Below are 15,545 nucleotides of genomic sequence, written 5' to 3' on the forward strand. Positions count from 1 at the left end.
GTCACTCTGGATGTGAGAGTGGTGTGGTCATCTCCTTACAGGAATTTACCAGTTCAGTACATTGCTACAGTCAAATAACTCTGACAAGCAACAGCACTAATTCACAGATTCTCTGAGCAGTGTAGTCATCACATTAACCCTCTCCTAGTTTTATCAGTAAAGCTCTGACTTTGGTCTGGTTTTGCTCAACACACCAGCATCAACTCTACCCAGAAAAGCAGATTTGACACTGGCAAACTTGCTACAGAAATCACTTCAGGCTTGCATCAAGCAGCAGGAAAGGAGTTAATCTCACTGGCCACAAGGCTGAGTACCAGTCTTACTCATGCCAGACTGCATGACTTTTGTTTCATGTGTTGTGATTTATTTCTTTTCGCTCTGTGTGAGGGTTTGAGTCACAGACTGGTACCAGCATTAAGGGGAACCATCCCATTCAGCCCCCCACGCTGGAGCTCCATGTGCCTCTGGTTATTTGTGGGTTATTCTAGGGATTGCCTTTGCTTGCTCCCATCACTCCTGAACAAACATGCTAATTCCTGCAAACAGCCCCTTTAAAAGACACCCCCCTCAAAAGAAAAAAACCCCCTTTGCTAATGGCCTATAATGGGTCTAAATAAAGCCTGAGCTGTTCCTTACTCATGCACAACTTCATTGCTTCTATTCCCTTCACACCCTGCCCGGTTGGCATAATTTGCAGAAGGGTTTTAGCATGGACAATTGAAACACCCACATGCTGCCTGAACTAAAAAGCTTAATCCTAGAGCCCCTTTCTTCCTGTGTGATAGCTAAACGTGGCTTTTATTCTGATTACACCAGTCCCATCTGCATTGTCAGTTCAACCCATGAAGACTGAACTCCAACCATACCCCCACACAGATCAGGACAGCATCTCACCCACCACAATGCCTAGAGAAGGTTTAAAATCTGGCAGAACTCCAACCATCACATTTCATATGGCTAGAATAGAATTCCCCCTAAAAGAGCAGACTCCAGGGGTGTAAAAACCCCCAAGTCACCTCACCTGGTAATTAATTAACACCTTGGTGAACTCAAAATCAGGACACTGACAAAAGGACAAGCAGGGGCCACAAAGAAAAGCTGGCAGCTTCTTCCAAAACCACACATTGCCATTGGGGTGCCATGCCCTGGAACAATTTTAATCCATCTTTCTCTTTAAGCAGAGACAGCTCTGCCAGTGACGATGATACGACAGTGACAAAGGAGGGCTGAAACTCAGACCCAAATTGTTATTCCCCTCAGCTAGGCAGTTATGCACAAGAAACACTGCTTGTAAACACTTCTTTGTCAAACACTCAATTACAAGCTGCTTTATGAACAAAATGAGGCAGTAGCAAGGAAAGTGAGAGACGAGAATGGAGAGGCAATCTCCAGTGGCTCCCAGCCATAGCCCAGGAGCATTCCAGGTGACACTGCCAGCCCCTCTGACAGAGGGCATGGACACACAGTGGGAAAATACCAAATCCAGCTCTGCAGAATGGGGTTTGGGTTTTGAGGACCTCAGATTTGTTCAGTTGTTATGGTTATTCCTATGCAGTAAGGAAAGAATAAATGCTTTATTTTTATATTGTCGCTTTTTGCAGCCTGAACCAGGAAGGAAAGGAGCACATGTACAAATGTGGAACAAGTTCAAAGCCCTCAGTTCAGGCAACACTCAATATGACTCTTTTTGTCGTCCTCATTTACACCTTTATACACTGAAAATTGCTCCACAGGAGCTAAAAAGTAACTGGAAACTGGAACGTTCATTTTTTCATGTTAAAGCTGCAGATGTACTCCACAACGTCCAGCTGAGCTACCTCCAGCTTCCATCCTAAAAGGACTGAAGCTCTAACTCCAAAGACAGCTTTCTGACTGACACTACAGCCAATAAATGTCATGTCAAATTATAAAATATTGCCCTATGACTACATGAAAGTTTTGAGAACCAACAGAAAAACAACTTCACGAGATCTAGTGCCACCTTCCAGGAGGCTGCAATGTCACAGCATCACAGGGCTGCTCATCATGGCACTGTTACTCAGGCTGCCCTGGACAACACCCCTTCCTTGATCCATTCCCTCCTCCCTGGACCCTTTTAGCAATGTTATTCCAGTGGATAAGATTTCCCCTGGAAAGAGTTTTTTTCCTTGTTTTTACTATTCAGTTCAATGAGTCGAGCAGACTTTCCACAACGACTGAGAGGCGGAACACAGCTCAGCTTTGGGAGGCTTGCACAAGGACTGAGAGGTGGAACACAGCTCGGATTTGGGTTCCACAAGGACTGAGAGGCGGAACACAGCTCAGTTTTGAGAGGCTGCCACAAGGAAAGCCAAGTCAGCTGGAGCAGAGCCACTGGATGACTTCAGGCAAGGACTGGCAGCTGCCAAAGCAATCCTGGCACGCTGGGTACCCCAGCAGCCTCCTGCAGGAGCTGAGAGCCATGGTCAGCAGTCAGCAAGGACAAGTTCTGCATGGGGAAAGGAACAGGACCTCATGGAAAAGGTATTTATCCTGCCTCAGCCACCTGTGACCTTGGGATGTCGTTTTGTTTGTTTGGAATCAGCTCAGATTTAGACTGGTGTGGCGCAGATGGTTTAGTCATCACACTGGTAAGTGTGCTAGGAGAAGAATATTGGCTGTCTGCAGCAACTGTGCTTATTTCACACCAATAAAAAAATAAAAATACCTGTGACCATCCCAAATATCACTGCAGACATGTGGTGCGAGCAGAGGAACAGAGGCTACAATTAGGTAACTCATCCCAGCCTCTTCTGCAAAGTTAGCTAAAATATTGGGCAGCCAGTGCTTAAATCAACATGAAGGAACCTTTTAGATGCTTCTTGTCCAAATCAGAAAAACAACATCCAAAAAGGCTCCTTCAGGGTCCTAGCTCCTCCTGCAGCATCCACACTAAACCTGGCAATAACGTCTGCACATCTCACAGGACACCTGGAACTTGTCCTGCTCACAGCTAAGAAGAGATGTACAATTAAAACCTCCAGCCAGGGCTCTGAATCTACTCAAATAGCCCACACTACTCCATTTCTCAACTTGCTAAAAATCACAAGATCCAACAGAAGTGCTTTATCTTGGTACCTTCCCCAAAAAAACCACAAATAAAACAAAGTGAGAGGAAGGAAGAAGGAAAAGAAAAAGGTCTTAGTGCATTGTGTCAACCAATTATATTCAACAGAGAAAAAGATACAAGTGGTTATAGCTTCCTGTAAATTACTTCATGTAATTAAATCCCCGTCTCTAAATTACAGACCATTTAGCTCTTCTTTTATAACAATGTAACCAATGACCACCAACAACCTTTTTTATAGCATCTAATGCCACATAAGTTGTTAGCAATGAAATTTCCTTTTTATTTCTGCCTTTCAAAAGAAGCTGCTGTAATGAGATTCATTCACAGCTACTTACAGACTGTCATGAGAAGAGAGGATTGCCTTGTTTCCCTTTATTCTGCTCCTCTCTGAGGCTATATTTAAGCAAATGTGACCTAAAATCATTATCAGTCATCTCAATGCAGGCAGAGAAGTTAAAGGTGACCAGCAAGAGTTTTAAAATATGGAGCTCATAACCGATTTGATTTTTCACACACATACAACATGCACCAGCGTGGCTTAACCAGAGACAAGTGGGGCACTTGGAGCACCCATCCTGGCAAAGGAGGGTCAGCTACAAAAGGGGAACCCACTGCTCCAGACAAGCAACTGTTTCACTATCCAGTGAAAAAGACAAAGCCACATTCTCTTATATATCACACTTCCAGCAGCCAAAACATGCTTTACATCACTGTTCAGAAAATAATATTTGCAGTGTAGTAAAATCCAGCACATCCTTCTGTTTCATTCTTCAGCACTAGTCTAAAAAGAATTGGACACCCCACAATTCTAACGAGCATGATCTCTTCAATTTGTGTTTCCCTACCAGAACTGCAGAGGGTTTTGAAATACATTTTTTCTGGCTTAAGCAAAGGCTGCTCCTGTCACAGCTCCCAGAGGGTTTATGGCACTGTTTTGCACTACTCTTCAAGCAGTGTGTTACAGAAATCTGTTATGGAAACTGTGCTGTAGCTCTCCAAAGGTGGCTGCAATCCCATGATGAAGTTACCTGTGCCACAGCTATAATGCAGACTTTAATGGTCTAGTGTTGGTACAGCATTTTAAACAAACTACACACACTGCAAAGTTCTCCCTCTGCTGCAGAGCGGGCTCGGCAGCCACTTCAGGAATCTTGATGAATTCTTGGATAAATTTAGCAAAAACAACAGCACTTCTTTGTAATAGCAGGGTTTCATTTGGGAAATAAACATCCACTTTTTATTTACAAAGGATTTTTCCTCCTCCTGCCACTGCTGTGCTATGCCCACTGCTTCCCTCTACTTTGATCCAAAAAAACAGAATACCAAGTGCCTAACCAGGACTTAAAGCAGATTTTTAAATTAGTTCCTGACAGTGCAAACAGATTGCTATTGATTGAAATGAGGCTGATTTCAGGCCCTGGATTAGCAAAGCTAATGCCTGGATGCTGTGCTGCCCATTTCAGAGCTGCTCCCCAGCGGCTCCCAGGCAGCTGCGGAGCCTCTGCAGCCGCAGATTAGCGTGAGAGAGCAGGGCAGGGCCATCTGGGGCTGTGCCTGAGCCCAAACAAGGGCTCCTCCCAAATCCCCGGGGCCAGGACCCTGCCCTACACCCTCACCGGGAGCTCGGCAGCCAGCCGGGCTGTGCACAAGCCCAGGAGGGAGCTGGTGTTTGGGAAGCTTTGCTGGAGCCCAGCATCACAGCTCACTGAGCACGGTGACCTCGCTCCAGCCACAGCCACTCTGGATGGAGCCAAAAGCACTGGGGACAGCCAAATCCTGGTTTTCCTGTCCAGACAGCCCGGCCAAATCTGGGACACAGGCTGCACACAGGTAATGGCGCTGCCTTATCAGCCCTGCTCTCCCAGCCAACATTTTTTTAAGCTCTCCCTGCAAGAGCTTTCATGTCCAAATTGTACAGCCTTGTACTTACAAAGGTAGAAATGGATCCTGCTTTTAAGCAACGTTTTGCTGATTAAAAGAAAATAGACTTTTTTTCCTCTAGCTTTGTTGTTTAGTTTCAAAGAAGGTTTAAATAACAATATCTGCTAACAAAAAAAGGGTAACATCAATTAGAAACAAAAAGAAACTAGTTTGTATAATTTCAGTGTTCAAAAGCAGTGAAATGCAAACACCAAAGCAGCACACACCAAACCAAACCAATCCCCAAAACCCACATTAAAGGCAACCTTTCTTCTTTTTATTTTTTTTCCCCTGTAAGCCGACTGCCTAGAATTCATTGGGTTTTAGTAACTGAGATACTGAAGGTAACAGAATAAGTTACTGTTATATCTAGACCCTCTTAAACACAATTCAGCTTCCAAATGCTACATTATTAAGCCATGGAAGGACAGGCATATCCATGTCCTCTGGCTAAAGACAAAGACTCCAAAGGTTATTTTTCAGACTCACTCTCCTACGTGGCTGCTGAATCTCAGCTAACAAAGGGACATTTCAGCCTCTGAACTGTGCACCACTAAGCACACACTGCCTCCAGCCCACCATGGCTTCACATCCAAGCATGATAAATACTATTTACCATTATCTGGAAAATACAAGTAAAACTAAACAGCTACACAGTCCTATTGCCCAGCTGCCAGCACGAGCAGTATGATGCCAAAGGAAATTTTCCACAGTATTTCATTATCCAGATGAGTTTCTAGACCTGTCTTGGGAAAGGCCCCCCACTACTATGCACAAATGGGGCCAAGGGTACGTAAATGGTTTGAAAAGGAGCTATCAATTTTCACCCAGACATCAGAAGAAACAACGTGCATTCTGGATGGAAAAAATGACTTGGTGTATCACCTTCAGCTCAGATCAGCAGTAATCCAGAGCACAGCCCTCCTGGGGGGCAGGGAGGGTGTTACATCCCTTAATGAATGTTGGATAACGAGATGATGAGCATCACAGAGAAACCACATGAATAGGTAATCAAACTTGTTAATGCAATTTAGCAGTTCCAGCCCGGCAACACGATCCATTAATCAGCGATAGCACTCAGCAGTTTGGGGAGGGCTGGGCAGTGAACGAGGCTGGGGAATTGGCTGTGCCCTCCCTCCCGGCAGGAAGCTCTGCTCAAGCCTCAGAGATGTCGCACCTCCAGAGAAACACGACCTGCTCACTCCCCTGCCCTCTCCTCCCAGGCTCCTATGAGCACTAAACACTGCACCACCCCGCTCTCCTCAGCTTCTCCGAGACTCTCCCTCATCCCGGGTGATTTAAACAGTGGGTGAGAAAAGGAAGGAGGAGGTGTAAGACACTAATCTTCGTGACAAATGACTATCTGCAGAACACTGTGTTATTACAGCAGCATTTAACAGCTAAATATATTCAACACACCATGATGCTCCCAAGCTGACTAAACAGAGAGCTCGAGGTTAAACTAACTGGAAATAACAGCAACTCTTTCCTATTAGCCCCAGCTCTTTTCAGAAGGTGGTAATTGTACAGAAAGGGCAGAAAAAAAGGGAAAAAAAACCAAAATCCCAACTGTTCTACATCCACAGTGCTCACACATTCAGAGGAATAAACAACTCCAAAAATGAAATGAGCAAAGAGAAGAACAGCTCAGCTCAGGCTAATCAAAGACTGACTCAAAGTTCACAGAGTGATTCTCCAAAAACCAGAAGAACAACATAGGACACATAAGGGAGCAGTGTAACTGAGAGGTTTCATCTTATATGTACCTCTTACTTAATCTAATCAAATCATACATCCAACCTTTAAATCCCTTTTTAAAGGGGCTGACAGGCTGCTCTCCCTCCCCAGCACAGTCTGCAGCTGTGGTGGGGATTCCTTTCCCCAGGCACTGGGTTAGCTTTGGACATGGCCTTTGGAAAGGCAATGAACTCAATTTAAGGAATGCTCCTGTGTTGGAGGCAGTCACAGCCTTTCATAGGGGCTGGATTTACTGCAGGCCACTCTGGCTACACCAAAATCCACCACAGCTCTGAACACCACCTCACTCCTCGACACACCTGGTGACTGCAAGAGCTTTTGCTGCTCCCCATTGCGGAACAGCAGTTTGGAGTCAGCACCTTTCCCTGTGTACACGTGTTGACAGCAGCCTCAAACTCTGACAAATCTTGGACAAAAGGACCATTTGAAATGCCTTTTCCTCCCTCTGCTTAGTTACAGCAAGAGATAAATGTGTTTGAATGATTTTTATACACAGTTGGGAGCAATAGGCTGGAAAGGACAGATTGGTTCCTGCAGCCCTCTTCCCATAGGCCTAGGTACAGAACAACCAAATATTCAGGAGCAACAGCAATCTGGATGCTTTGTCAAATGGAGTGAAGTATAAATCTAATTTTCTAAACAAAGCAGACAACCTGGCACTGAAATCAGCTTACCACTTTGCACCTCTCTACAAGGATTAGCAGAATGCCATAATTATAATGCCCAATTTGATTTATTAGAGGAGGCTGCATAGAAAAGATGACAATTCAGTAGTATTGTGAAGAGAAGGGATGAGAGTAGAAGGAAAGCTTCAAATTGAACAGCAATTTCTAAGCAACATCTCAATATAATTAGCATTAATTACAGTAAGCTATCCAAATTAGGTATAAACCTATGTTTAATAACCCTGAGATGCAAAATTCACCCCCTAAATTCCAGGAAACTTGTCATTGTTAACAACCTTTTCCTCCTGCAGGAATGGGAAACCTCCCCACTGTCTCACAAATCCACAACTATGCAAATCCCTGCCATGCACTGCATTTCCTGCAGTGTAACAGAACTGAAGAAACAACTTCCACCAGATCATGAGAATCTCTAATTTAAAATGTGATGAGCTCTTCTAAATCAATATACTGAAACACAAAAGAGTATGTGGTGGAGAAGTTACAGGGGAGAGTTACATGACATAACCTTCACCATATTTTTAAACGCTAAAGTATTGCAAGTCTGAAAAAACATTTCCAGTAACTGGACAATTCAATCTTTGGCTGTCTGGCACACACACAGGATTAGTTTCACAGAACAGAAGGTGGCTTGAGTTAAACAGCTCTTTTCTGCCGGAGAAATGGAGAATAAAACCCACTTTTTTCATCTTAGTGCATTTCCTAGCTCGGAACAAATGCTGGAAGGTCGAGCACGCTGCTGCTCCCACTGGCTGCCACTTGGCACCCTGTTAGGGACAACTGGGAAAGTGTCCACGGAGAGAAGCTGCTGTGCCATGGGATTGCCAGGCCATGAATGCACACTCAGCCACTCACAAACCTCCCTGCTGAGCAGCAGTTAGAGATAAAGAGCCTGCCAGCCTCAGAGCCTTTTCTTGTCACCTGCCCCTCTGCACACACTGTGCCTCAGATGGAGGCTCTGGAATAATTCCCTCCAGCATCACAACTCTTCATTCATTAATGCTCCAGCACATTGTAGAAAGGTATACAGGAAAGAGTGCCCAGAGCACAGCTTCCTGCAAAATTAATTTCCACTTCTAAAATGCTCAAATAGTCTCTCCTCCTCAACATTCTGTTCTGGGGTAAGTCAAAACTCCAGTCAGGAGATGGCCATACAAGTCTGCAGCTTCCAGGTGCACACTGCCCACCACAATTCCTCCAAAGGAGGTTAGGATCTGATGGATGATTCCTGCTTGTGTTCAAGACCATCAGGGCCACAAATCCACTGTATGAACCACTGCACTGTCTCAGAGCTGCAGGCACCAGGGAGATCTGCTCCTTTCTGCATTACCCAGTGCACCTGGCTTCAATGTCAGCTTATGGAACCTGCCCTCAACTCAGGATTTGTGCACTTGGCCACAAGTCTTTTGAGAGGCATTGCTTCCACCAGCACAGGTAACCAGAGAAGCCAATTACAAGGACAACCTCACCTCCCAGCAAGGCCAACACTTCACAGCGCCCCAGGCCAAGAGATCTCTTCAGGTGAGATTGTTTCCCTACCTGTTTGGACAGCTTCAAGGGCAGTTTCTTCTTCATCCTCTCCTTGCCTCTCTCTGCCTCTCTCTCTGAGCTCCCAGCATCGTTGTTGTGGCCATTCTCACTTGGCTCAGCAGACACACAGTTCTCAGATTCTCTGGGTTTCTTGCCTGGATGCCTCTCCCATTTCTCCTTCCGCTCCTGAGGCTTTAGTGACATGTCCTTCTGTAAAGGAGATTAAAAAAGAGAATGGTAAGTTCTTTACGTTCTTTGCAGCTACCTTTAAGCACTAAGCTGTATAAATACTGAATAAAAACACAAACAAGACAGTATGTATCTTCCAGAGATGACTTAGGATGAATAATTAGGCATGCACAACACAAACAGCAATTTTAGATTAGATTAGATTAGATTAGGATCAATATTCTCCAGGCTAGGTGTTTGATTATTTTCAGTGATGCTGAAACTGGCTATGAAAATGAGCTCACTTCAGATTAACTCAGAAACCATAAGTCAACAGCACATGAACAAATCAGCATCCTGAAGGGAAGCCTTAAACTGCTCAACTGAAACAGAGGTGGGTTTTGTTTTGTTTCTGATCTGAGAAGTATCAGACCCCCCCCTGGGGCTGACAGTCTCTGATTCACAGCAGCATTCATATGGAGAAAGGCACTTCTAAAGCCCCAGCACAAATTCCCTCAGCCAGAGAGATCAATGGGATCCAAACACACAACAGAGGCTGAACACTTCTAAGTGTTAAGTGTCTGCCCTGAACCAGGCTGTAACACACAACCCAAGCACGGTTTAAAAGCAGGTACGTCATGTCAGAATGATTAACACTGGAAGTGAGATCAGAGGAGGGAATTACTCCGCTATCCCTGGCATCTCTGAGGACTGGGAGCTGAACTCCCAGTGACAGAGCACCAAACTCTCTCTCTACACACACCACGTGGAAAAGGAGTTGAAGAAATAATATGACAAATCACTATGACATTGGGTCACTACAGCTAGATACATTTCTCCCTTAAGTCTTTTATTAACTGCTCAAGGATAAAATCTGAATTCTTATGGGAATGTTTTGCAGGATATCTATTTCAATTATTTTTAATGTGAGGTAAATAGATTAGGAAATACCCTAAAAGCACTGCTTGCTATGCCAAAACTCAGCCACAGATATTTTTCTAAATGCTTTCTTTTGACTCAAGCAGTTACATGACAGGTATTTGTATCTTACATGAATGGAGATCAGAATACAACTGCTCACATCAATGCACACACCTTCAGTACTGCAAAGGAGCTCATGAAAATCATTAGCTCTCTACTCTCTCAAAAACTGAAGCGCAACAAAAAAAAGAAAATTAGGAACTGGAATGAAATGCCCTGCTGATTGCTCCAGATTACTTCCTCCCCCTCTCCCTTAATTAGTGAATTGACTGCCTCAGTGTGCAACATGCTGATTCCACTCCAAATCACTCACTTGTTTAAAGTCACCCTTCCCTGGGAAGTGAGATGATGCACAGGCACTTTAGGGTCACAGACACATTGAAATTAGAAATAAGGCAATAAAATTCAGCTGTTTCAATTCCAGCCCAGGCTCCCAGAGGATCAGCCAGCACCCACCCTCTGTACACCTTGCACAGGAGTCCTGGGGGCTGGAGGCTCCTCTTAGGGCACACACAGATATATCAAGCTGGAAACCCCCAAAGATACAATTCTTCCACCAAAATTAAAATAATTAGCACTGTCTTGGAGGCACAGAACACAGCTCAGCTTGCCAAGTTCATCACTAGGGAAAGAGCAAGGAAAATACCTGTCTGGCATTATTCTGCATGAATGACAGAGGAACATAAATCAGTGTAAGCTTCTCACTTTGGTTTTTAGTTTAAAGATAACACTTGAAAGCAACAGTTCAAGATGCCAATTGAAGAAGGTCATATTGTGCTGTTTACTGGGAAGCTACTGAGATAAAAATCAAATTGCTAATCTTCAGTAACTAATCAAAAACCTGTCATGTGGAAATGGTATCTGCTGACTGATATTCAGCAAAACATTAGAAACAGGGATCACCACAAACATGTACCTCTGCACAAAGCCAGATGCAGCTTGTGAGGTGACAGCAGGTGCAGGGAAGATGCTGCATGAGGGACACGGAGCCCTGATGGGGGAGAAAGGAGGCTGGGGCAGGGAAATGCCACCACCTGAGAGCACCAGCAAATCATGCACGCCTGGCTTGAAGGGCAATATTCACTTCTAAGGATGCCTTCAAAGCCAACAAATTCCCATTTTGGTTTAAACTCCATCTGGCTTCACATGGTGGTTGGGCCTCTATTAATGCTTTAGGGAAAGTCTTCCCTTGGTACCTACAACACATTCACTGCAGGTTTTCAGATTATTCCTTTCACCACAGAACTGGTCTGCAAATCTCTGTTTTTCTCCTTCCTGAATCCTACAAAATTCCCCACCTCGAAATGCAGCTTTTCATCCCTATTTTGTCTGGAGATTTAAGGCTTGTCTCATTGCTGAGCCACTGGCAAAATTAATTCATGAAATACAGCTATAGCTGGATCAAAGCCAAGGAAATAATTCATTCACTTGTAGTGCCATCCAAGAATCTCAAGCACTTTGCAAACAGCCCTGAATGAAGCCCCAGGGCTGCTCCTGCCTCCAGTGGGGGACAGTGCAGGGATGGGGCAGCCAGGGGGACAAAGCCACGTTTGTGGGACAGGAAAACCACTCCAGATCCCTTTTCTCCCTGCTCCAGCAGAGGACACAGGCACAGGAGCTGTTCCAGGCAGGACAGTGAGCCCAGCATGTCCCTGCTGGCAGAGGGTGACAGCAGGCTGTGCTCTGGGCTGCCCAGTGCAGACCTCTGCAGGCACAGAGCACGAGGGGGCTAATGGGGCTTCTGTTTCGCCTCCTTTGTTTCCTTTCCATTTCCTCTACTAAAAGAGCCTTCCAGTGATTGCTCTTTCACTAAAGTTTATGACCTCCAAGTTGGGGACCTCACTTAGCACTATTTTTGGATGTGCATCTGGGCTTGTGCACAGGCAATTGCTGGAAAATTTAGGCACATCCAGAATATACAGTACATCACAAGAGGGGACATTTATTGATGCACCTTGACTGACTTCAATCCAGAAATCCCAGCCTGCAGGTGAGACTGGCCCCCAGAGCAGCAGATATTTTCACCCTCTGCGCATCCTGTAAATCCTGCAGATTCACACAGTGACAGTATCTGAAGTGAGACCCCAAATTCAATAGGTTTTCACATCAGCCTTGTGGATTCTGGCCACCCCAGGAGTCTGCAGACCTGACCACCTTTGGTGTCACAGGGCAGTAAATCCCTTTGTCCAAGCCCATTTTCTCTTCTCAGTTCCAGAAACAACACTGCTAAATCTTGCTCCAGAATACAGAAAACTGTTTTGTTCCTTACTCATCATAGCTTCCAGGGCTGTCTCCTACCTGTCCTCACTTCAGAATTTCTCTGACACCTTCCAGGGCAGGCTACAGCCTCTCCATCTGCAGCCCCTTGTCTGTCTGGGCTGCAGACTGAGTGCAGATGGTTCTAACTGGCTGCATGGTTACAGATAAGGAAGAATTAGGCCTTTCTTCAGAGCCTCTTTCCTGGCAGTTCCTCCAGGAAACACACAGATTCTATCTCCCTCTATTTGTTTATTTGGATGCACAGACACCAAAGAACATTTCATCAGGAGATGGGGCTGTGGTCCCTCCTCCAGCTCTCGCTGGAACACCTCCCACACCAGCAGCTGTGGAATTCACTCACAAAGACCCTGGAAAAGGCTGGCAACCCTGGCCCTGCAACAGATTTTAGGAGTCCACTATAAAAACCTTTGTGATTCTTTTTCCATCACTATCAGCCCAAGCAATTGCACCTCTGCTTGCAGCAGATCTGGCAGGAACCCTTCATCACTTGGAACACTCCTTCCTGAAAAGCCATTTTTCTTCTGTCACCAAGGCACAGCTGCAGTCTCCACAGACACTCAAGGGACGCACTGCCCAGTTTGTAGGTAAAGCTGGGAATAATGTGGGTGCACAGCCCTCAGCTCTGCAATGAGACTGTTCTTACCCCTAAAATGCCACAGCAAGACAATTCTGCACAATGGACTCCACGTTTTCTGTTTGATCAGGAAATAATGATCAGCCCTGGAGGAGCCTGGCACAAGCCCACATCCCACAGCCATCCTCTGGCTGGAGTTATCACTGCCTGTTTGCTCAGCCCAGCTCAAATCAGCCTTAATCCTCTGAATTTACACAGCTCTGAGATCTCAGAAAGCATGCAGGGGAAGGCTGGGGCTGTAAATACCTTTCATACACAGGGAACACTTAAAGAACCTGAAGAAAACATCCAAAACCCACACAGCCAGATGAAAACCCTCAGGTCTGCTGCTGGGATGCAGAGGGTAAAAATAACACCTACAGATAATAAAATAACCATCCTTAGCCCTTGAGCATCAGTTCAAAATGCAGCCCTGGCGCAAACTCAAGTCCATTTCAATCCCCCATCCCTAGGACGCTCAGCCAAGGACTGGTTACACTCTATTCCTGCCAGACTGCTTCTGCACAAGATTATATGGGCTGATTTCCCAGAAGGAAGACAGCCTCCAGCTTCGCTCTGCACAGCTTTTCACTGCAGCACTTATTCCTTAAGTTGGGCAATGTGAAATATCCTACTGAACACCAGAGAAGGAGAAGGACCCACACAAAGGAAATAAAACAATGTGAAATATCCTCCTGAACATCAAGCAGGAGAAGGATCCACACAAAGGAAATAAAACACACGGCTGCCTCTGAAACTGACCCTGCTTGCCCATGTTTCTGCCTCCTGCTTCTCTCAAAAAAATGGCAATGGAAAAGCCCCTGAGGATCTGAGCACCATCTATCCTTGTATCAACTTTATCATCAATTAGCAGCAGGGTTGTCAATTGGTTAATAGTTCAGGGAGAGATCCCAGCTCAGAAAGGACCTGAAACAGATTTATTTTTAAGTAGGTTAATTTTTAAATATTCCTATTGACCTGATACTCATAGAACAGCAGCACAGAAACAATTGCTGACGATGTTCTCGTGCTTTCTAAGCAGACAAAGCACATTACAAATACAGACAGGACCACACTAACACAAACCCACTGCCCATTTATTTGCATAAAGGGGACACAGGAGACACCAATTCAAATAGAAAGATAATATTGGAGATATACATGAGAAACGTACATGAAAGACTAACTTTAAAGTGTAGATTTGAAGACAGGTCTGTAGAGAGAGAGAAACCACTGCAAGAACAGGAGCCGGCACAAGAAGAGATGAATAGCCAGCAGGCAAATGAAATGAGGTGAATAATAAGGAAGAAAAAAGGGATAAAAAAGGACCCCTGAAGGGCATCAGGCAGGACCACACTAAGGTGACTGAATTTGAGCTCAGCAGGGTGAACAGGCAGCAAACACAACTGGAGATGTTGAAAATCAGCAGCAGCACATTTAAGGGTGGGAGAGGGGAGCAGCTGAGCTGAGGGCAGGGTGTGCTGGCTCTGAGGACAGCGGGGACAGGCTGTGGAAGGAGGGCTGGCCGGAGCTCAGCTCTGAGGCTCCGTGCTGGATCCCCATGGCAGCAGGCCAGCCCAGAGCGCCTCTCAGGGCACTTGGGGAAGCTGTCTGCTGCCATGCCCAGCTGGATTCCCACCCATGGGCAGCTTCTCACTGCTCCTGCAATACAACACACTCTTGTTTGTTTTACTTTCCAGCCCTCTCTTCTCCCCCACTGAGAACTCCACTGCAAACACAACTCAAGCCCCTCCAGCCTCTCAGCCAAAGACACTAAAGCTGTGTTAAAAGGCAGAAACAAGAGTCTGGATTTGAAGTGACTTTTTTGCTCTGACCCGACGTTCAAGCAGCGCAATCAATATCAATTAAAATGATTGCAAATGAAATCCTTGCTTGTTTAACCTTGGACTGCAATTCTCCTTTCACAGCTGACATATTCCAGATGAGTTTAGGTCCTGCTTTTTCAAATGCATCACATTTGCTCTGACCCTGTCACATGTTTAGCTCAAGAATAAGATGACTTTTTGACAAGACAGATTTAGAAATGTTAAGACATTTGAAGCTGACACTGGTTTGCAGGTTTATGATACATGATTTAACTTAAAAATACAAGTGGATGAACCAAGAAACTTACTGTAATTGAAACACTCAAATTTATTACCAGAGGATATGTTCCTGTCACCTATGAATAGCTGAAGAGCAGCCTGCCATACTCTGCTGAACGCCCACTTGTTCTGTCTCCCAAGAATTAAGACCTTTGCTTCTAGGACCTCAAAGACACAGTACCAAGCACAGAGAGCTTGGACAAATGTTACTTCAACAAAACACAGTCAAAAATTACAAAAAGGAAAGTCAGTTCACTATTCTTTTAAATGCATTTCAGTCCACGTTGAATTTACAAGGCTTTGATTGCTCTTTTTGTTTGCATGTGACCTGAATAAATAATGATACAGTGCAGGAATTGTTTTTAAATACTAAGGAGAAAGGGGGTGATACTGCTGCCTTCCTTTTCAATTACTCAAGG

General features: G+C 45.0%; 1 protein-coding gene across 1 annotated transcript in view; it reads right to left on the reverse strand.

Annotated features, from left to right (window-relative positions):
- Positions 1–15,545, reverse strand: part of FBRSL1 (fibrosin like 1) — a 495,799-nt gene that overhangs the window by 351,781 nt on the left and 128,473 nt on the right. Inside the window, exon 2 of the mRNA XM_058816540.1 lies at positions 8,989–9,189. Within this exon, the coding sequence (XP_058672523.1) occupies positions 8,989–9,189 (201 nt within the window). The remainder of the gene's footprint in view (positions 1–8,988; positions 9,190–15,545) is intronic.

The sequence above is a fragment of the Ammospiza caudacuta genome, chromosome 18 (genome assembly GCF_027887145.1).
Source record: "Ammospiza caudacuta isolate bAmmCau1 chromosome 18, bAmmCau1.pri, whole genome shotgun sequence".
NCBI classification, from domain to species: Eukaryota; Metazoa; Chordata; class Aves; order Passeriformes; family Passerellidae; genus Ammospiza; species Ammospiza caudacuta.